At 42.8% G+C, this 23,009-nt stretch overlaps 3 protein-coding genes across 4 annotated transcripts; 1 reads left to right on the top strand and 2 right to left on the bottom strand.

The window, feature by feature from the left end:
- Positions 1-1,509: 1,509 nt before the first annotated feature.
- sdhda (succinate dehydrogenase complex, subunit D, integral membrane protein a) lies at positions 1,510-9,151 on the bottom strand. Its single transcript, XM_005937422.3, has 4 exons — positions 9,033-9,151; positions 5,776-5,886; positions 4,074-4,224; positions 1,510-2,574 (listed from the first exon to the last, which is right to left on the bottom strand). The coding sequence occupies exons 1-4, from the start codon at positions 9,079-9,081 to the stop codon at positions 2,409-2,411; spliced, it is 477 nt and encodes a 158-aa protein (XP_005937484.1). The 5' UTR covers positions 9,082-9,151; the 3' UTR covers positions 1,510-2,408.
- An 873-nt stretch (positions 9,152-10,024) lies between these two features.
- Positions 10,025-13,619, top strand: timm8b (translocase of inner mitochondrial membrane 8 homolog B (yeast)). The gene is made up of 2 exons (XM_005937417.2): positions 10,025-10,264; positions 12,769-13,619. The coding sequence occupies exons 1-2, from the start codon at positions 10,163-10,165 to the stop codon at positions 12,934-12,936; spliced, it is 270 nt and encodes an 89-aa protein (XP_005937479.1). The 5' UTR covers positions 10,025-10,162; the 3' UTR covers positions 12,937-13,619.
- A 116-nt stretch (positions 13,620-13,735) lies between these two features.
- il4i1 (interleukin 4 induced 1) lies at positions 13,736-20,814 on the bottom strand. 2 transcript variants are annotated; one of them, XM_014338452.2, is made up of 8 exons: positions 20,024-20,814; positions 19,740-19,830; positions 19,311-19,525; positions 19,060-19,172; positions 18,613-18,814; positions 18,471-18,539; positions 18,257-18,393; positions 13,736-15,173 (listed from the first exon to the last, which is right to left on the bottom strand). In XM_014338452.2, exons 1-8 carry the CDS (start codon positions 20,066-20,068, stop codon positions 14,411-14,413), a joined length of 1,635 nt encoding a protein of 544 aa, XP_014193938.1. In that variant the 5' UTR covers positions 20,069-20,814; the 3' UTR covers positions 13,736-14,410. The 2 variants fall into 2 exon arrangements, with proteins under 2 accessions (XP_014193938.1, XP_005937480.1); XM_005937418.3 differs by having other exon boundaries at positions 20,615-20,813.
- Positions 20,815-23,009: the final 2,195 nt, after the last annotated feature.

Raw genomic sequence — 23,009 nt, 5'->3', positions numbered from 1 at the left:
GTCATTATGCAAATGTCCTGTTTATAAGATTGAAACCTGCAGTCAGCTGAGACTGAAGACGTCACTTGGATGAGTGACGAAACGTTTCTCCCACAAAACGCTACGTCCAGATGAACAGAATCAACTTTTGGAGATTTACTTACCTGGATGATTGAGCATGCATCAAGACGAAATTCTGGGATAGGTTTGGCCACGAAGGATACACCCGACCCATCCTTCAAATTTTAGGAGGTGACTAGGACGCATTTGTTGGCTGCACTTGGAGCAGCCTTCGTCGCCTGGCTGTGACATAATCGGCCTTCAAATGCAGCCTCTGAAGGATGCAGCCCCTTAAGAATGGGAATCACTCAAGTTCATATGTATGTATGATAGCAGTTGAGCCAATGCTTTTGGCAATATGGCGTACATTATACTTTACAATCATGTTTCATGTGTAAGTTGATCAGGATCAACCAAACTGATATTAAGTGACAAACACATACTCTTTTTCTCCTTATGTCTGTCCATAGACGCCCCCCAGAGACATCCCTGGAACGACTCACAAGGCTTTGTTCTACCAGACGCGCCTTTCTGGAACTAACAGGTTTAAGTTTGTGTTCTCAGCAGATCCCAAAAAAGTTCTTGGAGTTGTGGATGTAAACGGTTGTTATAAACTGACCCTGCTTACTGAAGGTGACGAGGTTGACATGAGAGTTGAGTTTGAGCTCAAATAATTAAAGAAGTTGTCTAAATAACGAAAATAAAAAAAGGCATCTGAGTTGACTGAATGCAGATATCCGATGTAACAACTTCTTAAAGTCATAACTCAGAGTCACTTTGTGATTTAAATGGAACAAATCTGATCTCAAACCATTTGGAACCTCAACATGCTCCCTGTTGTATCATTCTAAGGTTACAATGTGTCCATCCATAAATCTTTAGTTAAAGGCAGCTTTGAAATGAGTTTTATCTCATTTGAGATTTTGTTAGTATTCAGTTAATCATTGAATATTGTGAGGTTGGACCCATGCATGTTTGGTTTGGGCCAGTGTAACCTCAGATTGAACCCAAAATTAGAACTATAAGCTCATACAACAATCTAGCTATTAGCATTTGTACATAAGAATAAAGGCTTTGTACTTCTTTCATTGTGTTTCTTGTTTTGTCATGAGTGGTGTACTTCAAAGAAAGTTGAAAACGGCCAGGCTCTGTTAGCATGAGCTAGCTCGACTAATCCCCGTCGGAGATGACGGTAAGACGACAAACACGTCAGAGGAAATCTGTAAATCCTATAAAAATAAAAGGCAACACCAGCGCTGTAAAGTAGTCGAGACTAATGTGAGATGAAGTTTTCTGATGAGACATTATTAATATTCGGCCAGTGTAAAAGGTTCTAATGGAGCCGTGGCACGTACGCACTCGGGGTCGACATGTATACTCTATAAGCTTAACATAACCTGCTAACCCATCCACTGCTCCGTAGTACACCCCAGCTGAGCCTTGATGGAAAGAACAGAGTGACGCCAAATGTGGAAGCTGGAATAAAACATGTTTACTGCACAGGTGTTGTGACATCACACTCACTCCAGCCAAACACAAAGAAGTGCTGGTGTGGAAGCTGCATGCAAAGACTGTACATGTGTACTGTGTATAACTGCATGTTCCAAGATTAGAATGTAATGGACTGCCATATTAAGTCTTATTTTACTGATTTAGGATCCAAATAAACATTTATTTTAAAGCCTTTTTGTTTCTTTGAAATTTGCAGATTGCAGCAGAAACTGATTCACATACAAAGTATAACATGACCCCATAGAGACGCAGTCATGTTCTGTTCCTGCCTCGAAGGTTAAAATAAGATTTAGCCAGTCTGACCTTTATTAAACCTTCAAGCAGAGCATTAATAAAGCTTCATATAAGCACACGCTGTCTGCTCCTACAGCAGAGCCCACGGCTCTCTGTACAGCCGCAGCGTTGCAGGGACAGCCTGGTCGCAATGACACTAAAACACTAGGTGGGGCATGGAAATGGTTTTCAAACAGGGGTTAGTGTGTGCTGCTGCTGATAGGTGTAAGAGAAAAGGCAGCATGTGCACACACTGGAAGTAAACATGTTTAAGAGATCAGCCACACAAAGGACGCAAATGAGAAAGAATGAACGAGAGCTCAGACAGCTGTATTCCATAAGACTTGATCAAGTCATGGCTGTGTTGTTAAAACATGTTTGTAGCGTAAATTTGTTCCACGGTTACTCAGGAACAGCCCAATCAATGCACAAAGACAAAGCTAGAATCAATGAACACAAACACTTTTGAATCAATGAAATATTGTCAAAATGATATTTACAGAGAACGCACTGATTTCGTTTGTTAAACACGCAGCCAGGACCAGTGTTTCGGTCTTCCTGAGCGTCCCGGCCCATAGTCATATTCACTTGCTCCAGAGCAGGGCGACAGCTTTGCATATGCCCACGTCGTTGTAGTTGAAGTAGCAAAGACCAGTGAAGGTGATCGTGGACAGGAGGAAGAGAGCCGCGTTGGCCATCTTGATCTTTGCGTCCCCGTGAACGTAGTCTGTCAACACCTGCCCGAGACCCCTGCAACAACACAGGCAGAGGAAAAGATGAGCAGCCAGTGAAGACAGAAGGCCTCCCTTTGCTTCAGCAGGGTTACACTGAAGCGCTCTAAATGACTGCACAGCACACATGGAAAATGTGCAACCAGTGTTTCTAAACTTGACCATGACAGTAATGCATCAACTACTGCCCCATAAACGTGCTGACGTTTCCACGCACGACACAACATCTGAATGAACTCTGTGCACACGTGATGACAGCCGTCACGTGCACAGAGCTCTCGCTCTGCAGCCTGACACACTAATACTGGATATTCCAGCTGGGACTGAAATAGGGCTGCTCAATTAATCGAATTTTAATCTCGATTACGATCTGGGCTTTCAACGATCGTTAAAAATGACTGAGCCGATTATTAGCCCCTCCCTCGTGCTTTACTCTGGCGCTGCTCCGTGTGGCAAATCGAGCGCACCTCTCTGCATGTCGAACACGTGTCACAACAATTAAGAGGACCCGAGGGAAGCTCGGAAAGCTAAGCAGAAGTTATTTGGAGAGGAGAGTGACGGCCGTTGGTTGAAAAGAGGTAAAAACCTTCAGTGGTGTGGAAACATTATGGGTTCAGTCAGACGTGGATTAAGTAGACACAGTGTGTAAACTTTGCTACGGTGTCGTAGCTGCACCACAGAGCAACACTGCAAAGCTCACTAAACATAGATGTTTACATTTTTCATTGATTTCTTATATTGCAAACATTTGCACTGTTATCAGTATTTGCACTATTTTATATTATTTTTGACAATCTTTAAAGTCATTATTCAACACGTTGTTATTGTTAAATAAATATCGTCAAATAATCGAGATCTCAATGTCAGTGAAAATAATCGTGATCATCATTTTTGCCATAATCGAGCTGCCCTAGAGTAAAATGCTGCTGCAGTTGTCCAAACCTTTAATTTTTTTAAAGAGATTTGAGGTCCACATTATAAAATATGATTTCTGAGCTGCAAAATCTTCATCCAGTGACAGTCACAGTAACAGCTCGTCTTATGTTTGAGCCATTCAGTCTCTAATTAACCAAGCTAGCTAAGCATAAGTGTCTCCAATTTGCATAAAACAACTTATATTTTCTGTTGTAATACTTATGTGACCTCCAGGGTAAGTATACCATTTAAATGTACATTGATAAAAACCTGCATGATGGTCAATAAACATAGAAACATTGTTCGTGTCAATCATACACAATCACTGTACCTAATAAACCAGCTCTGTATTGAGAGCTGAATGAGGAAATATTGTTTCTCTGTCTCAGTCATAAATGCAGCCTGGACAGTGTCCTGGTATTGTGACAGACTGGCGAGAGCTTATATAGCTTTCAGGAAGTGAAAGCTCTAAAAAAGGACAGCTTAGCGTTACTGTTCAAATAAAACACAGGCGTCAGGAATATTTTACCTGAGGCTTGCGAATATTTGCAATAACATTTTAGAAATAAGTGAAACCAGGGATCAGCTGACTGCTAGTCTTACCAGTGTCCGTGAAGGGTCAGGGCAGCAGCCAGAGAGTAATCGATGACAGGACCAGGGTTGAAATAAGCGACAGGGCCCATGGCCAGCAGCAGCACGCTCAGCATTCGCTCTGCCGTCCAGTGCAGAGAGGCCGCTTTGGAGGTGGAACTCGCTGTGAAGCAAGATAAACTGCAGACCATCAGAAGGCCGAACAATGTGAAGCTCTGAGCAGACTTCAATCTGACTCAGTCACATGCATCTCAAATTCTACACATGCCACTGGAAAGACCGGGTCTCCTGCATATTAGGTTTGGCTACTTCACTGAGCCGCTTGTGTCTTTACTGAACATCTTTCTGCGATTATTTTTTCAGTTTTTTGTATCTAATGTTGCACAAATTGTAGATAACAAGTATGGTCAGTAATCCATCAGCATCATTGGCAAGCAGTGAACTTGGCACCAATCTGAGGGTGACAACGTCTGCAGCTCTGCTCTCACGTTCAGTTTGTCTAAGCTGCACAAACCAGACGTGGAGCTGTGACACTGTCCTTGTATCAACATCCAAGTAAATGCAGTTTTAAATGATGATTTTATGGTAAAAAATAATAAAGTCATCATTAATGCTCAAAAGCCTCTAATGTGGCTGAAGCGGGCATATTTCTCTTATCTCTCTCAGCAGGACAGGGAAACTGATTGTTTCTTCACTATAACAAAGACTGGAAACCTTTCTGTTATAATAAGATAAGCTGGAAATCCACATTGTTACAACCGATGTAGAATTTAAGGGCGATACAATTTAAACACCTGAAATTGTGATATATTGGCCAAGGATTTATTTTCTTTATCTTGCTTTGCACGTATTAAGTGCCTTTGTTGAAAGACTCACGGTTGGTGTTACGCAGCGTTACAAATGTGAAACTGATCAGATATAAGGACTGGAGAGACAAAAGAGCAAAAGAAAAACTCTGACAAAAAGAAGGAGGACTATTACTCACTAAAGTAAGAAAAGGGGAATCATATTCTGGCTCAATATGAACGTATTTTTACATTTGAGCAAAAACAGAAAGAAGGCGCCTTCATTCTGGACCCACATCGTGGGTAAACCACATGACCTCCAAACAGGCTAAAATGTCACCGCCTGTCTTCATGTGGAAAAAAACGCTGTGTGTACACGTGAGGGCGAAACCATGAAGATCCAAAACAGGAACCAAAGCGATCCTGCTCCACTTCAGACACCTGTACCTGCTGAGCGGTTGCCAGGTTCGTGACCCTGACCACGCCCGACTGTGACCACGATCGCATCAGGGTTGTTCCAGGCTCAGTGATGACTGCGTGTGACACAATCGGCCTGCAATGGCGCCTCCTTTCGCCCTTGGGGTGTAACGCTCCATTCTGTTTCTCTCTCGCCCTCCATTAAGATTATAGTTAATGCAAAACATGTCTGAACTAGCCATTTTCTGCTCTTGGAAAGCTAACCAGCTCCTCAGATGCCAGGACTGCCCCACTGGACCTCCACTGGTGTTGAAATGTAATGTGTGTCACACACGCTACACTTACGTTGAGTCAAAAGTAGAACATGTGCAGCTTAGAAAGCTTATGTTGATTTAAGTGTGTCAGAGCTGATGACTGCCACAGAGGTTTCTGAGGTTGTGGTATTTAAATAATCTACGTGCACCTCTCGTTCTGTACAACACCTGCACACAGGGCGCTACGTCAACACTGACCCTTCAGATTCTGTGACGAATGAATCCTCGCCGTCAGCAGGTTCGGCTGCTCCAGGTGTTTGTGGGGTACAGCCAGCGGCCTGACCAGCAACGCGCTTTGATAGAACAGAGCTGAGGAGAGAAAACACAAAGTCACAAACACATCTGGCTGCTTTACTTTTCCTTTCCTCATAATGTTGTGCATGTTTTGTGTGTGTTCAGTTTCTAAATTTAAAAAAGGTACTTTCTGGATTTGCACAATGCTGAATTTCACCACAAGGGGGCGGTGTTTCACCAGGCAGTGTGTTGACATGTTTTCAAGTGTATGACGTCGCTCCTTTAACCTAATTATTTTTAAACTCCCATCTTTTCCAAGAAGCTTTGCCTTTACTCAAACTTCCAACCTGTTTATTTCCTGAACAGTCCCACATTTGTAAACAAAACGCAGTTGTGGGTCGCGGTCATGAAAAACCTGCCTAATCTTCTCTGCTAACTCCAAACAGCTTATTCTGCTGCCCTATGTGACTGGAGATCGGCTGTTAGCAGTTTGTTCTTGATGGTGTGGGTAGAGAGCCAACAGGCAAACCGTCCTGCAAACCTTTCACAGACTGCCTACGGTTTCCAAGGCTACGTTCACACTGCAGGCGAAAGCGCATCAAATCCGACTTTTTTGACCCTCTGCGACCCATCTATCCGATCATGGTGTGACAGTGTGAACGGCACAAATCCGATATTTTCAAATCCGATCTGGGTCACTTTCGTATGTGGTGCTGAATCTGATACATATCTGATGTTTTAGAAAGCGACTGCTGTTTCACGGTCACGTCGCATTAAATCCGTCTTTTACGTCACTGACACAAGACAGACGCCGATTATCAGCGCCGGAGAAGACATCGCGAACGCTTCCTGGCCATCCGGTGAAACTGTTGGGAAGACAGCGTTGGAGAAACGTGAACATTTTATTTGTTCTGTATAATCTGCAGATTCTGACAGAAATCTGCAACTATCCTTTGAAGCACCGCTCCTCTAAAACAGCAATAAGGATCATTATTAGGCCATATGTAAATAACAAAATAACTTTATAACTTAAAGCAAAGTTGGGAAACGTAAAGTCCGAAACAAGTCTTTATATTAAGACCATCAGTCAAACATATTGTTTGCTCTGGGTCTAAACAGAGCGCGTTGTGTGTGACGTCTTCTTTTGCGCATGCGGCCGCTTTGAGCGTTCACACTAGAGCGCGTTTGCTGTCACGTTTTATTTGTAGTGTGAACAAGCAGACAAAAAAATAAATAAATCGCATTTGATCAAAAAAATCGGAATTGGGCTTTAAGACCTGCAGAGTGAACGTAGCCTAAGTGGTACGGTGTGAGGAAACTCTTTTTGTGGTGTCGTCGTCTAATTAGGACACCCCTGATAGGTGGAACATGGCCTTCAATGGTACCAGGGCTCACTGCAGATAACACTGCATCTTAGTTTGCCCTATGGCATGGACCCTACACAGATCAGTTAAACGTGGTGTGGTTGGAGCAGAAACCAACTACAAGAGCAGTGTCCATGCTCGCAGGTGCTGCTAATCAGGCATCTGATTGTCATTGCAAGGGTTCCTTGCTCAACACAAAAATGTATTTTCCTTACAAATATGGTACTATTAAAGGTGAAATAACTGGCCTTCCAACATCTTCAATGCCAAGAAGCACTGTTACAAAGAAATAATGACCCAAACCAAATTTCCTTACTTTTGATGCCAAATGTATTTTTTAACCTGGTGTCCACACATGTGGACATCACATGTTCTCTTGTCTAGACCAAAATACTAAATTCTGCTCTACATGGGCCTGATATCCACTTACGAGGACATTATACTGCCACTCTTCTATTAAAATTTAAAACGAATGTCCTCATATGTGGATCTCATTTTTCTCATAAATAAAAAACAGCTATGACAGCTGGGATAGGCTCCAGCGCCCCCCGCGACCCTGAAAAGGATAAGCGGACGCGAATGGATGGATAAAAAAAACAGGTAAAAATAAAATGAAATAAATAAAACTGGTAATTCTTTGGTTTTACATTCATCCGGTCCCACTAAGCCCAAATAGCAAAAGGGAAATTAAAAATGCTGCCATGGAAGAGTCTTAGGAGGTTAAACAGAGTTATTTACAATGAGTAAATGAGTTTCCAACATTGCTTTCATTAGCCACTCTTTGTTGCAGTGCTTCCTACATGTACCCCATTTCAATACTGTACATTCTCCCAGAACACAACGAGTTTTAAACTGCGACACATCACACACAGTTAAGGTAAAATAATTAGTGTGTCTTTACTCTAAGAGACTGTCCTCTTCAAGCTTCATGGAGCATTGGAGCATTTCCCTTTGTGCACAGCAGCACTGTGTTAATGATCTGCTATGTCACGTAGATCTGAACTGAAAAATATAAATGAGGAACTGAAAGAAAGCGTTGTGTTTTTAATTGAATTAAATAATAAATGCTTTTTTCCTGGCACAAAGGGGGATGACAACAGCACGAACAGACAGAAGAAAATATTGGCGTCGGTCTGGAAGTTCACTGGTGCTTCTGTATTAGCTCACAGTCAAGATCAAGCATTTTAAGATCTGCTTCACAACGAACACTAGCGGAATTTAATCAGATATAGAATGAGCGTAATTATAAATATCACACACTGTATATAATTCTTTAAAACGTTTATATTTTCTTGTATTTGTTATGAACACATGAAGGGTATGTAATAGTGCGATTACAGCTGGAAATCATCCACACAAACAGCCAAACGAGAGCAGCCTTACCCTAACGCAAACTTTACTGTGCTCTTTAAAATGTCAAAGGAAGGGAGCCGATTTCTATTTTACTTTTTAAAGAGGCCTGTCATTGACTACAAATCTTGCAATTCAGGTCTTTTGCCTCCTTTTTCCTTCGAAGTAATAATTCTCCAACTTCTGAATAATCTTTGGTGGACAGTGCTGAGCGATAACGCCGCGGTCCGACAGCGATGTCACCATGCTAGCAAAGCGCCCTTTGGCACTACTCATACCTAGCTGGCGGTGGCCGCTGACAGGTAGCAATAAAGCGGCTAATACTGACAGCAGAATGCTTCAGTGAAACCGTGATCTTGAAAAGTCTGCAGCTGGCGCCATTTGTTCGTCTACGGCCAACACTCGACTTCACTTCCGTCAAATCGGCCTGCTGTCGAACTGCGGCCCTAAAGTAAGCACACATGCTTAGAACAGTCATAAACCCCGGAGAGAAGCAGCGCTACTCACGTTTAATTCCTCTGCGGCACACAGAACTCAACCTGACGACGGCCGCCATGATGAACAACCAACCAAGGTCACGGCAGTAACCCGGATGTAATCCTGTCGACGTGGCGTCACAAAGATTGTGGGTGTTCGAGATGATCACCTAATTATTTTGTATTTTAAATGAATACCAATAACTAATAATAGTATTATATGGTGTGCTATGTGGACTAAAACATTTGTTTCATTCCTATTAAGTGTCTGTTTTTAGAAGGTGGTCAACTGTGGCTGTACAAAACAACACAAGAAATAAATGAATCTAAAATAATTAATACGTTTTATTTATATTATGGTTTTATATGTTTACAGATATTTTCTTTTTTTATTAAGCTTTATATTTTGTGTTTTTGGTTTTTAAACTATGGACATAAAGTCTGACAATAAATATCGACTGATCGAATTGCAGCAAATGATATAAAAAATGTATGGGAAGCAATAAATCACTAATTGTTTTTCTTAATTAATTTCTTAATTATTGTAGAACCATCTGCAGTACCTCTTCGATGTCAACCTTTTATTTTGTTAAAACAATGATTTGCTGACTGACTGTTTTAGTCTTCCATACTCGTGGAACATCATCGGACGCATACAGTTAGAACTAAATGCCACCAGAGTACTCTGAGAAATGTCTGCAGAGACACATGCATGTTTGTGATCAGGTAAAGAAGACATAAATGTGCTTTTACTACGCTGACTCCACCACTACAATTCATTCATGCACACTTTCATAATTAAAAGGTAAATAAACAGCACCAGTGTTTTGTTTGTTGTTATTTTATTTTCTGACTTCTTTATGTGAAAATAAACTGTGAGTTCTCTGTAATCCTCTATTAAGCCATTCCTTCTATAAAACACGTCTTTACAGCTGGATGTGAAACATGCGTCTGTACGCTAATAACCGTACCGGTCGGTGTTTGGGGGGTTTGCTGCTCAACATGAAACATCTTTGCACGCGTCCTTTGTTGCGTCGCATTTAGTGCGTCAAACAACGCAAACAGGAAGCGCCGCCGCCTGCAGGGCACCGTGTGATTATCGCTGTTTCCCAAACCGCGCCGGTGGAAGAGAAGGTCACCTCTGTGCTTGAGGCAGAAGACATGGACGGCTTTGATAACTTGAGCGCGTCGGAGAAGGCAGAGGCGACGGAGCTGCAGCGCATGATCGCTGTCGAGCAGCAGAAAGCGCAGTTCCAGGCTCAGGTCTGTAAGAGGACGGGGGCTGACTGTCCTCCGACAGATGTAGTTCATTGCACGACGTGATCTGACGTCTTACACGTGCTTAGTTGACCGTTAATGTCTCTGTACAAGAGACCAGTTTGTATTAGAACTGGACATCACACAGCTGGAAGAACATCTGCTTCTTGTCCAGGTGTTTCCGCGTTGAAGAACACAGAGTTAATATATCCTCTAGATCCACATGCTGAGCTTTGTTAACCGTGGATTCAAAGCTCGGCGTAATCCAGTCAGTACTGTGTGTGGTTACATTGCAGCTTTAAAGATGATCATTAATCGTTTATTTGACCTTTGGTATCGCTGGGATAATTGGTGGATGTCCTAAATAAGGAGCAGGTTAGCTGAATCACTAAACAGCAGATATATAAGAAAATATGATGGATGTGGCTGTGGACAAATTTATTAAGGGGCGCTTCACAGGGAGCCGTGCTCTATAAGTGATAGACGGACCGAGTCAGTGAAGGAATTGGTAACCATCGTTGTGTGGAGAGCAGTGCACGTTAGTTGCTCCGTAGACTAGCATCCAGTGTGCCAGCTACACACTGGCCCCGGGGCCCGTTCTTCGTACCTCGCTTACTACATCCAAGATCAAATCATCGCGCCAACTCTGAGCTCGCTATTCCGGTTCTCCGAACACACCTGTTGTTGATGATTAGTACAGCTGGATGAAGTAATGTGAGATCACTGGGTGGCTTAACAGGGGCTACGCATCGATAGCAGAAACATTGATCGGCAACCCTTTGATTGGTCGGCGAAAATGTCGAAGGAGCGCGCTCAGTATTTTTCGGCAGCAGAGCAAGAACTCTTGATTGAGGGATTTCAGGAGTTTCAGAGTTTAATTAAAACGCAAGGGAACACTGCAAAGGCTGCAAAAGCAAGGAGAGAGGGCTGGCAGAAAGTTGCTGACAAATTAAACTCGTAAGTAATTTAATAATAATAATAATAATTGGATTTATATAGCGCTTTTCAAGGCACCCAAAGCGCTTTACAATGCCACTATTCAGTCACTCTCACATTCACACACTGGTGGAGGCAGCTACGGTTGTAGCCACAGCTGCCCTGGGGCAGACTGACAGAAGCCAGGCTGCCATATCGCGCCATCGGCCCCTCTGGCCAACACCAGTAGGCGGTAGGTAAATTTATTATATTACACTATATTATCCAATATTATATTACATTATATTATATTACATTATATTATTATATTACATTATATTATATTATATTATATTACATTATATTACATTATATTATATTATATTATATTATATTACATTATATCCTCTTTCACATTAGAGCCACAACAGGACCCACTAGAACATGGGAACAAGTAAAAGTGAAATATAAGAATATTCTACAGAATGGTAATATTTATCACTTATATTGCTTTTCGTCTCTTGGAAAGAGACCCTGAAATAATCTGTTTGTTTATAACAGCAACCAAGAAAAGGGCAGAGCAAAAAAAGACAGGTGGTGGTCCTGCACCCCCTCGTCAACAAGTTGGTTAAGTAAATAATACCCTCACGGGAAAATCGATATCTCTCTATGAGCACACTGTCGCGCTGAGCTAAAGGATCCTGTCTATCCCGCAATATACGCTGAATTCTGAAAACTCTCCTTATCAATCTTGCACCTTCCGCAATGGGTGGCTCGCGTATACGGACAGGACATGGCTGCGACAGGCTTCCCAAATCCACCTTCGCTTTTATAGCCGTGGTCTCTCATCTTGATTACACGAAGTAATTTACAATTACTACTCTGAAATATGAATTACATCTGTAATAATCACATACATGTAATAAAATGTTAATAGTACATTTCCCTTTTTTTAGGAAATGACCTGTATGTATCTGTGTGAAATCAATAAAAGGATCAGGTGCTGCATTATCTTTAGTTACATTGATAATATTTATTTATGGCGAAACAGTGGAAAAATATCGCTGTTGCTTTCGTATAAATGACGCGGGCATACCTGCGTGGCCGCGATCTAATCCTGTTTACATAAAGTAAACCTGCTCCCGAGCAGGTTTACGCTTACGGCTCTGTTGCTATGACAGCAAGTCCCGGATGAGCTTCGGGGAACCGAACGATCCAAGATCACGCGAAATTGTCAGCAATCAAATCCAGCTAACCTACTTAGCGAGGTATTAAGAACAGGCCCCTGGTAACCTTTCCCCCTCTCATTCTAAATAAACATTCATAGAAGCAGCTCTCACAACCATAACAGGCAGAAGACGTGTGTTTTTAACTCCATGCACATCAGTTCTGTGATTGATTTAAATAGTTTCCTGTACACACAGAAACATGCTGTCTTCTGGAGTCCGGCATGAATCTTGGTTACATGTGTTCAGTAATCAGATTTCAGCCTTTTCTTTTTTAATAAACATTAACTGGCATCAGCCGCGATGCTTCGACATTCTATAAATAACACTGAGCTGAATCAGTTCCCGTCTGTGTCATGTGGTTTGCAGGTGCACAGTTTCACCGACGTCTGCTGGGATAAATGTGTGGACACTCCGGGCTCAAAGCTGGACTACAGGACAGAGACGTGCCTGGTGAGCTGCGTGGAGCGATTCATTGACACCACCCTCAGCATCACCAACCGCTTCACACAGATGGTGCAGAAAGGCACTCAGTGATAACGCACCGCAGTCAGACTGTATTATGTTTTTTTTATTCCTAACTTGATGGGAGATGACACGAAGAAGACTTTGTGTACGTGGGTGTAACAGCTGGCGTTTGAGAGATGATGAGGAACTCTTATGGGGGGGAGGGGTGCAGTCATAAGATCAAACTGGAGGAAGGAAGGGAGAGGGAATCTGCAAGCCTGGAGAAGTCTGGTAATAATAAATCTTAAATGTTTCACCTGAAGAAACAATGTTGCCTGATGTTTTTTCCCTTTCATCCATCTGAAACTTCAAGATTATTATTTACTTTCCTAAACGACATCTATAGAGCTGAAAGCAAAGGCTGGGCAGCTCCTCGCTTGGCACCTTCTGCTTTCTCTTGATCTTCTCCATCGTTATGTTCTGATCAATAGTAGACGAGGAAAATGATAGAGAATTATAATTGTTATTCTGTCAGTGCATATCGCAGAGGAGTCTGAGTCCACTCAGTCTGCTTTAAATACTCGATTTCAGGACATTTCTCTACTCCTAGAGTTTTATGTGAAAAAGAGAGGATGTCAATAATCATTTCAGCACTCGAAAAGCTCCACTCAGGTGAAAATCTAGTGCCATCATAAGGGGCAGCCATTAGAAGGGAGGTGGGCTTAGAGGAGCAGTCTGGAGTTAGGAAGAATTCAAACACTCTTTTTTTTTTTATCCAAACAGCTGTGTAAATGTAATGGAGTTGTTCACTTAGAATCTAGCACCAAAAATTCAGTGTTTGCATTAATTATATGTTGAGTGACCTGCAGCTCCATGCACATGTTAAAAAGTAACTGCAAAGAGCTCATCACAGCAAACAGGCAGATTTTTCTGTACCGCTGCCAGGAGCTAGTCTGTTAGTGTTCCACCACATTAAATATGAACCAGCCGTTTTTTCATGCTTACATCTTTTTACTTCGAGTCATACGCTGACAGGGAAAATCCAGAGATTTACTTTGTGGTTCAACATACGTGCAAAATGAAGTCACTGAAGTACCGTGTAGATAAAATTAAATAAAACATAAATGAATGAATCACAGGGCTCTGTCCATTGTTCATCCACTTTTTCTGCAAACAAGTTTCAACGTAATGTAACATAGAAAGATTTCTGCACTTAATCCGACTGAAACTTGGTATTTAGACACAGGAGGAACTTTAAGAGCGAAGCGCTGCAAATCTGATCAAAGTGCCTGTAACAGACAAACCTTTTGTCTATCAATTAATAGATGTACATCAACAGTACATTCGTAACAGAAAATAAACATCACACTGGAGTGACTACTACTACTAATAATACTACTACTGCCTGTTATCCGTCTCAGGGTACGGCCACCAAAGTTAGCTCTCCAGAGGCTTTTCGGTTAGCTTGGGGGTTCCAGGAGCACACAGCACTGAGCTGGAACAGTGTTCATGATATCAGACGATAAAGGAGTGAACATGGAATAAATGTTTGCTGCATGAAACACTACAGTGTAAGACTGTTAACATTTTTAGCTGCCCTGAGTGCAGACTTGATGGACGTTTCGATCCATCCGTGAGGTGTGGCTGTGTGCTCCCCTGCAAAGTGTACCCGTCCCTCACTCTGGAACAGTTCTCTGGCATAGTGCCCCTGCTGGTAAGGTGTGAACAGGACAAAGGCTCCCAGACTGTAAGGATCCAAGCCCCACTTCTTCACCAGCCCCCCTGTCCACAAAGGCCTGATGTACTCTCCATGGATCTTCACCAAGTCCTCCAGGACCACAGCCATCAGCTCCCCATCATTCATGCCCTGGAAGAGGGCGGAGTCATCAGAGCAGGTGTAGGATGCCAGCAGTGCACCTGCGGATGTCCCGGGGAAGCTGTGGCTGGGGTAGTAGATGAAGCGAGCGGGACGGTCTGTGATGCTCTTCCCTCCTCTGATGCCCTCTTTATCCCAGAAGCGCTCCTTGAAACTAAGCACCACCTTTGTGGAGCTGGTGTAGTGAACTGAGCGCAGGGCCTCCATCTTGTCCCCAGAGAGAGGGGGCTGAAAGTCAATGAACAGGGTGGCCTTGGCTGTGGCAGTGACCAGGGTGTAGTCCACCGTTAGGTTAGTCAGGGAGTTGTGCTGGTCCTGATAGGTGATGGTCACATTTCTACCACCTGTCTGGTTTATGAGCTTGACCTTGGAGTTGAGGAGGATGGTGGCATTTAAGACCTGATAGAAAGCTCTGGGCAGGTGTTCAAAGCCATCAGTCACCTCAAAGTACCTGAAAGAAATTCAAGAAAACATCCCTTAATACACAATACTCCGCTAAAGCTGAACTAATCATTTATTTTCTATAAATTTGAATTATGCCAATCAGCCATAACATTGTGACCATTATGTGCCCCTTTCACTGCCACGGAAGCTCTGACCCATCGAGGCCTGGACTCCCCCAGACCCCTAAGGTGTGCTGTGGCATCTGGCACCAAGTTAGCGACAGATCATTTGATCCTGTAAGTGGCGAGGTGTGGCCTCCGTGGAGTGTATAATAGTGTCCATGGTCTGCAACGATGCTCAGGTAGGTGCTACGTGTCAAAGTATCATCCACATGGATGGTAGAACCCAGGGTTTCCCAGCAGAACATCGCCCAACGCATCACACTGCCTCTGCCGCCTCACCTTCTACCCACAATGCATCCTGGTGCCAGGTGTTGCCTGGGTAAGCGACACATGCACACCTGATGTAAAACGTGACTCACCAGACGAGGCCCCCTTCTTCCATTGCTCCGTGGTCCAGTTCTGATGCTGATCATTGGTGGTTTTGGTGGTGGGCAGTGGTCAGCACGGGCACCCTGACTGGTCTGCAGCTACACAGCAACCAAACTGTCAATTCTGACACTTTTCTATCGCAGTCAGCTTGAACCTCTTTCAGCTGTTTGAGCTTCGTCTGTTGGATCGGACCACATGGGCCAGTCTTTATTGCCCACGTGCATCAGTGAGTCTTGACTGTCCACGGCCCGGTCGCTGGTTACTGTTGCTTGGAGATGCTCTGACCCAGCTGTTTTATCGTTAGGTTTTCCTGCTTCTAACGTCAACTTTGAGGACAAAATGTTTACTTGCTCCTTAATTTATCTCACCAACTAATAGGTGCCATGATGAGGAGAGAATCAGTGTTCTTCACTTCACCTGTCAGTGGTCACAGTGTTATAAGTAATAAGAAAAATTACACATATAATCACCTGTATTTATATAGTGCTTTCCTAGTCCCTAAGGACCCCAAAGCGTTTTACACATCCAGTCATCCACACACTGGTGATGGCAGCTACATTGTAGCCACAGCCACCCTGGGGCGCACTGACAGAGGCGAGGCTGCCGGACACTGGCGCCACCGGGCCCTCTGACCACCACCAGCAGGCAACGGGTGAAGTGTCTCACCCAAGGACACAACGACCGAGACTGTCCAAGCCGGGGCTCGAACCAGCAACCTTCCGATTACAAGGCGAACTCCCAACTCTTGAGCCACGATCGCCCCGTATAACATATACAGTGGGGCAAAAAAGTATTTAGTCAGCCACCGATTGTGCAAGTTCCCCCACCTAAAATGATGACAGAGGTCAGTAATTTGCACCAGAGGTACACTTCAACTGTGAGAGACAGAATGTGAAAAGAAAAATCCATGAATCCACATGGTAGGATTTGTAAAGAATTTATTCGTAAATCAGGGTGGAAAATAAGTATTTGGTCAATAACAAAAATACAACTCAATACTTTGTAACATAACCTTTGTTGGCAATAACAGAGGTCAAACGTTTACTATAGGTCTTTACCAGGTTTGCACACACAGTAGCTGGTATTTTGGCCCATTCCTCCATGCAGATCTTCTCGAGAGCAGTGATGTTTTGGGGCTGTCGCCGAGCAACACGGACTTTCAACTCCCGCCACAGATTTTCTATGGGGTTGAGGTCTGGAGACTGGCTAGGCCACTCCAGGACTTTCAAATGCTTCTTACGGAGCCACTCCTTTGTTGCCCGGGCGGTGTGTTTTGGATCATTGTCATGTTGGAAGACCCAGCCTCGTTTCATCTTCAAAGTTCTCACTGATGGAAGGAGGTTTTGGCTCAAAATCTCACGATACATGGCCCCATTCATTCTGTCCTTAACACGGATCAGTCGTCCTGTCCCCTTGGCAGAAAAACAGCCCCATAGCATGATGTTTCCACCCCCATGCTTCACAGTAGGTATGGTGTTCTTGGGATGCAACTCAGTATTCTTCTTCCTCCAAACACGACGAGTTGAGTTTATACCAAAAAGTTCTACTTTGGTTTCATCTGACCACATGACATTCTCCCAATCCTCTGCTGTATCATCCATGTGCTCTCTGGCAAACTTCAGACGGGCCTGGACATGCACTGGCTTCAGCAGCGGAACACGTCTGGCACTGCGGGATTTGATTCCCTGCCGTTGTAGTGTGTTACTGATGGTGACCTTTGTTACTTTGGTCCCAGCTCTCTGCAGGTCATTCACCAGGTCCCCCGTGTGGTTCTGGGATCTTTGCTCACCGTTCTCATGATCATTTTGACCCCACGGGATGAGATCTTGCGTGGAGCCCCAGATCGAGGGAGATTATCAGTGGTCTTGTATGTCTTCCATTTTCTGATGATTGCTCCCACAGTTGATTTTTTCACACCAAGCTGCTTGCCTATTGTAGATTCACTCTTCCCAGTCTGGTGCAGGTCTACAATACTTTTCCTGGTGTCCTTCGAAAGCTCTTTGGTCTTGGCCATGGCGGAGTTTGGAGTCTGACTGTTTGAGGCTGTGGACAGGTGTCTTTTATACAGATGATGAGTTCAAACAGGTGCCATTCATACAGGTAACGAGTGGGGGACAGAAAAGCTTCTTACAGAAGACGTTACAGGTCTGTGAGAGCCAGAGATTTTCCTTGTTTGAGGTGACCAAATACTTATTTTCCACCCTGATTTACGAATAAATTCTTTACAAATCCTACCATGTGGATTCATGGATTTTTTTTTCACATTCTGTCTCTCACAGTTGAAGTGTACCTCTGGTGCAAATTACTGACCTCTGTCATCATTTTAAGTGGGGGAACTTGCACAATCGGTGGCTGACTAAATACTTTTTTGCCCCACTGTAATGACGAAACAAAGGAGAAGTGCCACATGAATCTGTTCCCTCAGCTCTACAAAGTGTTTAAATCAACTATTTTGCCCTTTTGGAGTACAGTCTAACAATGGTGGCACTAGAAGGTATGGAAGACCAACCACTCAGAATCAGAAGCATATCTTAGCTGCTGTTCCTCTTCCCTGGCTTCTTAACATCCCACTGTGACATAACATATGAATCTTTCTTACTCGACGTTGTCACTGATGTCTGTCTGCATGTACATCATCTCGATCAGTGATGTGTAGAAGAGGCTGTTTTCATTCAGGATGTCCCCAATCATCCTCAGGGCTCCACGGCTCAGATTGCCCTCCTTCACCAGATACTCCTGTGAGGACATTTCCCCCCAACAGATTACAGCTGTGATCTGTATGACATCAAGTGTCAAGGTAATTAAACCTTTACCTTCACTGTGTAGGAGTCATATTTATCCAATGTGGCACTACAGCCGATTGCCTTCACATCATCTCTCACCTGTGTGAAAATCACAATATTTACAAGACAAGATTCACACTGACATGTGCAACAAAGCAGCACATGAACAAACCTTCCACAGCGCCTGGCTGAAGAGCTGAGCGGCCGTTTTCCCCCTCTCCCTGTCAGACAAGCTGTAGTTGAGCACGCTGGGGTTGTTTTCAACTGTATAGGTTTTATGTAGCTCTCCATTTACCAAGTAGTAGGTGTTGATGTCATCTTGGATGAAGCGGTTCATAGGTATTTGTAATTTGGATGCAAAAGAAAGCAAAATCCTGTGACATAAGCACATTAGTTATCCTGTGTGAATATATACGGTATTTTAACCATTTAGCTAGAAGATCTTTAGTGTTTTGTTAGGCTCTTCCTAGTTACTTAGAGGCTCAGAAATCTTACAAGTACTGAAAACTCTACAGGCTAGTACATTTCTTCTGGCATCATTCAGTTCTTACTTCCAACAGGATATTTTCCTTGATTAAATAAGGGGGTGTCTATTTGCCATGTGCATCTCTTTACTCACTTATGAAAGCTTGGGATCCTCATGGCCCCCAGTTCTGCATACCAGCCCTCTCTTCTGTTCCTGAAGGTCTCCACACGTCCTCCGATACGATTACTGGCCTCGATTATGGTCACCTTTGATGTCCAAGGGGACACACAGCCATGACACTCAGTTTGGAAAGCATATGCACTTTTAGCACCAACAGTAATGACTCAGAAAATTACTCCCAGAGAGAGTGTAGTTTAAATATTTTTTCCCTGACTGTAAATTACCTTATGTCCAGCATCTTCTAGAAACTTGGCAGCCGTCAGTCCAGCGATGCCCCCGCCGACGATTGCTACGTGTCGAGGCGTCTTTGTAGCAGGAAGACCTTTCTTCACGATGTCAAGAAGCTCGCTGTAGTCTGTGTCTTGGAGGCATTCAAACAGCGGATCTCCTATTATCCCATTCACAGTGAGCACCACAGCCGCCACCAGAATCAGAGGAACTGATGGTGACAGAAAAGATGTTAACTCAGCCGATGAAGTCAAACTGTGGCTCATAAAAAATCCCCCAAGGGGCTGCCAAGTAACCACAAAGTCCCAGTTTCCTTCCTTTACTGCTAACTTTATAAATAGAGGAGAAATGACAAGAAGATACCGGATTTTCCCAGTTTGTGTTTTTTATGAGAGTGACTTCACAGCAGCTTGTTTTGTACTCACAGAGTTTGCACAGTGCCATGTGAGACGTCATCTCGACGATGGAACTCCACAGTCTGGGCTTTTTTTTCACACCGTGAGAGGAAATGGAAACCTAACGGACACAAGCTCTACATTAAGTTGGCGAGGCTCAGGCAGAACAGTTATGAACAAAGAAAAGCCTAAAATCTTCTTTTTTAAAATATGCTGGAAACAATATACAACACATTAAATCTCCCAAAAGCACCAGTAGTGATTTCAGTTAATAAATCCAGAGTGAAAGCAGTGCAGGGCCGTGTTTCACTCACCTCTGTCAAAGGTAGTGTCTCGTAAGTTGTCATGAGCCTGTTCATGGCTGAGGAGGAATGACCCACAGACCCTCACAGAGCTAACCTATCAACCCTGTGACTCACCGTATGAAATAAGGCTTTCTGAAAAACCCGGACGCATGGCATGTGTGAAATTGCACACAAGGTCATTTTAATGAGCGACTGTGTGGCTCCCTCCGGTCTTTCAGAAATATTTTCCCACACTGGCTCCAGAGTCAACCACACTGAACAAATCAGATTAGTGAGGTTATACTAGTCATCAGCATACCTCGTTTTACTCCGTCTTCACTCGTTTTCATATCTGACCTGAAAAGGCTCATTTAGTGGAGGCCAAAAAAAAATGCCCCAGTCAGACCTAAAGCTGCATTACATTACATTCATAATCTAAGGAGCTTGGAAAGAAAGGCGTCTGGACTTCTTTAAGTTGCTTGAAAAGCAAAAGTGAAGACTATGATGACCTGGATGACTGAGAACCTTCACAAACATTACACTCATAACAACATCTGCACTTTTATTAAATTTACTATAACTGTCTATACAGTAAAGACCACAGGATGTGCAAACACTCACCTCTCAGCTCCTTCTGTGTCCGGGACATAATAGCACATGGAAGGCAGTTATATGATGTGGAAACTGAAACCAAAGTGGCAAGTGTTAAGTTTCATTTTCCGACTTTCATGTCCTCAGTTTTCATTTCTGAAATGAAATGAAAGAAGGCAATCTGACACTCCCCAGATAATTTTATAAACAAAGGAAATAACCGAGGAAGTATTTAATTACCTGTGGTATTTAAAGAAAAATGTATGTATCCAGCGTAAAAGCTGGATTTTACAGCAAGAAAATCAGTAAACACTGATTTTTATAGCTCAGCTCACACTCACGGGTTGTGAATTTAACAGTATCTACATTGATGTATAGCTGAGCACAGCATTGTTCTAAGTCATGGGTCAGTGTATGGAAAAACTCCAAGGCTGATGAACTAATGAGGCTTTGGGAGTTAAGTCAGCCATGTTCATGTATGATGTGAAAGGTACAGCTCAGCCTGCACCCTGAGGAGAAGCTCATCTCAATAAATCTACTCAATATGTTTGGGGGGAAAGTACCACACAAGCTCAGAGAGTTTGTTCTTTTCATGCTCTTTTGAACTAAACTAAAATTCAGCTGCTGTTGATTTAAAGAAATACTTCAGGTGAACCTGCTCTCTTTCTTTTTAACATTTTGAGATTGTTTCCAAGTCATGTGAAGAAAAGAACATTTTAATCGTGAGTGGTGAGGTATTCATCAGCACTTCTTCTGCTCACGAATTAACTTCCTGTGTTTAGATTCTGTGGTCCCGGCAGTGTATTTTAAAGACAGAGTAAGTCGTTTAAAAAAATCTCAGTATAGTTTTGGGAGGATGAACCAGTTTGAATAAAGAACACACATCGTGTCAGGAAAAGTTAAACCATCGTGAAGAGATCTGAATGGGATGAACTGGGAAATGACTGGAGCCAAACTGGATCTGAGCTTGATGAAATCTGAATCCACGATTCTTATCTGGACTGTGACCAGGACACAGTAGGCTATACCGAGACATTAGACATCCGTCGTGGATCCACTGAGACTCCTTTGGTGATTTTTCAGTAGACTGTATCTATCAAATTTAATGACTGAATCTGTGAACAGATTTCACCATGTAATGTTCAGACCACAGACTGTTTGCAGGCTCACTTTAACATGGATTTAACTCAGTTTTCGAGTCCTTTCAGCCTCATGCTGACTCAGAAATTCACATCAGCTTCAAGATTCAACTGTGACAGCCCTTCAGTCAATGTGACCGACCACAGTGAATGAGTGAATAAATAAATGACTGAATATCAGAAACTTTACAGAGTACAGATATTTAAAAAAAAAATCGTTGTAATATATCCACGGGTTGGTGCTTCCATAATATTTTATTCACGGTTGCTGTTCAGAAACACGCACACACACACACACACACACACACACCACCACCACCACCACCAACAACAACAACAACAAAAACAACATGATAGGACCCAGTACAGATTTTAAGTCGACGGGGCACGATTGTGCGTCCGGCATCCCTGCACTGCACCGCAGGCCACGCCCCGTCACGTAAAGTAAACGTTTTCAGCGCAAGAAAACTGGCTGACAGACTGACAGCATCGCACAGAGTTAGAAAGGTGGAGACTTCAGATTATATTGTGACCTTATGATAAATCCATTATGCAAGTTGATGAGTGAATGAGTGTAAAATGTGTACACAAAATAGCAAACTAATATTTAATTTGTAAAAATGCAAATTACAGACTGATTTCCAATGTCTCCATGTGTTTTTTTTTTATGTGTAATCTCTTTACTTATATTGGTGAATAGACTTTAGTGAACAGGACTTCCAAAGAGGGATTTTTAACTGGATAAATCAAAGATATATAAAAGTCGCTTTGCCATAAACTGATTGCGTTGCGACAGGAATGCTGTTTGTGTCTCACGATGACTTGATATCATTCGTGAGGGATACATTTGAAATATATTTCACATATTATAGGCCAACAAGCCATTTACAGCAGTTTGAATACGGGTGTTGTGCCAAAAAGTGATTGTCTGCCAAAAACTGATTTCCAGTCTTTCTGTGTATTTTTTAATGTGTAATATCTTTACGTATGTTCGTAAATAGACTTCGGTGAACAGGGTTTACAAAGGGGTTATATAGAGAATTTAAAAATTATCCGTTTTTCAAGTATCTTCACAACTCTGTGTTATTGTACTTACATTATAACCAATCCGGTCCTTTATCCCCACTTAAAATATTTTTACAGAACTATTGTAATATTTGCTGACATTTCTGCTGTGCTCTTGGCCAACTTACTCTTACAAAATACATTTTAATGTTAATGAGATTGTTTTTAACTGCATAAATAAAGGTTATATAAAAGTCACTGCCAAAAACTGATTGCGGCTT

This window comes from Haplochromis burtoni, unplaced genomic scaffold, assembly GCF_018398535.1.
Source record: "Haplochromis burtoni strain Fernald_Lab_line unplaced genomic scaffold, NCSU_Asbu1 Contig_228, whole genome shotgun sequence".
NCBI lineage: Eukaryota > Metazoa > Chordata > Actinopteri > Cichliformes > Cichlidae > Haplochromis > Haplochromis burtoni.
This window is presented reverse-complemented; position numbering and strand designations above follow the sequence as displayed.

Coding starts and splice junctions, on each gene's coding strand:
- timm8b (XM_005937417.2), top strand. CDS start 10,163: ATGGACGGCTTTGATAACTTGAGCGCGTCGGAGAAGGCAGAGGCGACG. Junction 10,265..12,768: donor AAGCGCAGTTCCAGGCTCAG/GTCTGTAAGAGG, acceptor TGTGGTTTGCAG/GTGCACAGTTTCACCGACGT.
- il4i1 (XM_014338452.2), bottom strand. CDS start 20,068: ATGAACAGGCTCATGACAACTTACGAGACACTACCTTTGACAGAG. Junction 18,815..19,059: donor AGGATCCCAAGCTTTCATAA/GTGAGTAAAGAG, acceptor CTTATGTCACAG/GATTTTGCTTTCTTTTGCAT. Junction 15,174..18,256: donor GACATCAGTGACAACGTCGA/GTAAGAAAGATT, acceptor AATTTCTTTCAG/GTACTTTGAGGTGACTGATG.
- sdhda (XM_005937422.3), bottom strand. CDS start 9,081: ATGGCGGCCGTCGTCAGGTTGAGTTCTGTGTGCCGCAGAGGAATTAAA. Junction 5,887..9,032: donor GTGCCGCAGAGGAATTAAAC/GTGAGTAGCGCT, acceptor TTCTCTCCTCAG/CTCTGTTCTATCAAAGCGCG. Junction 4,225..5,775: donor TTCGTCACAGAATCTGAAGG/GTCAGTGTTGAC, acceptor CTTGCTTCACAG/CGAGTTCCACCTCCAAAGCG.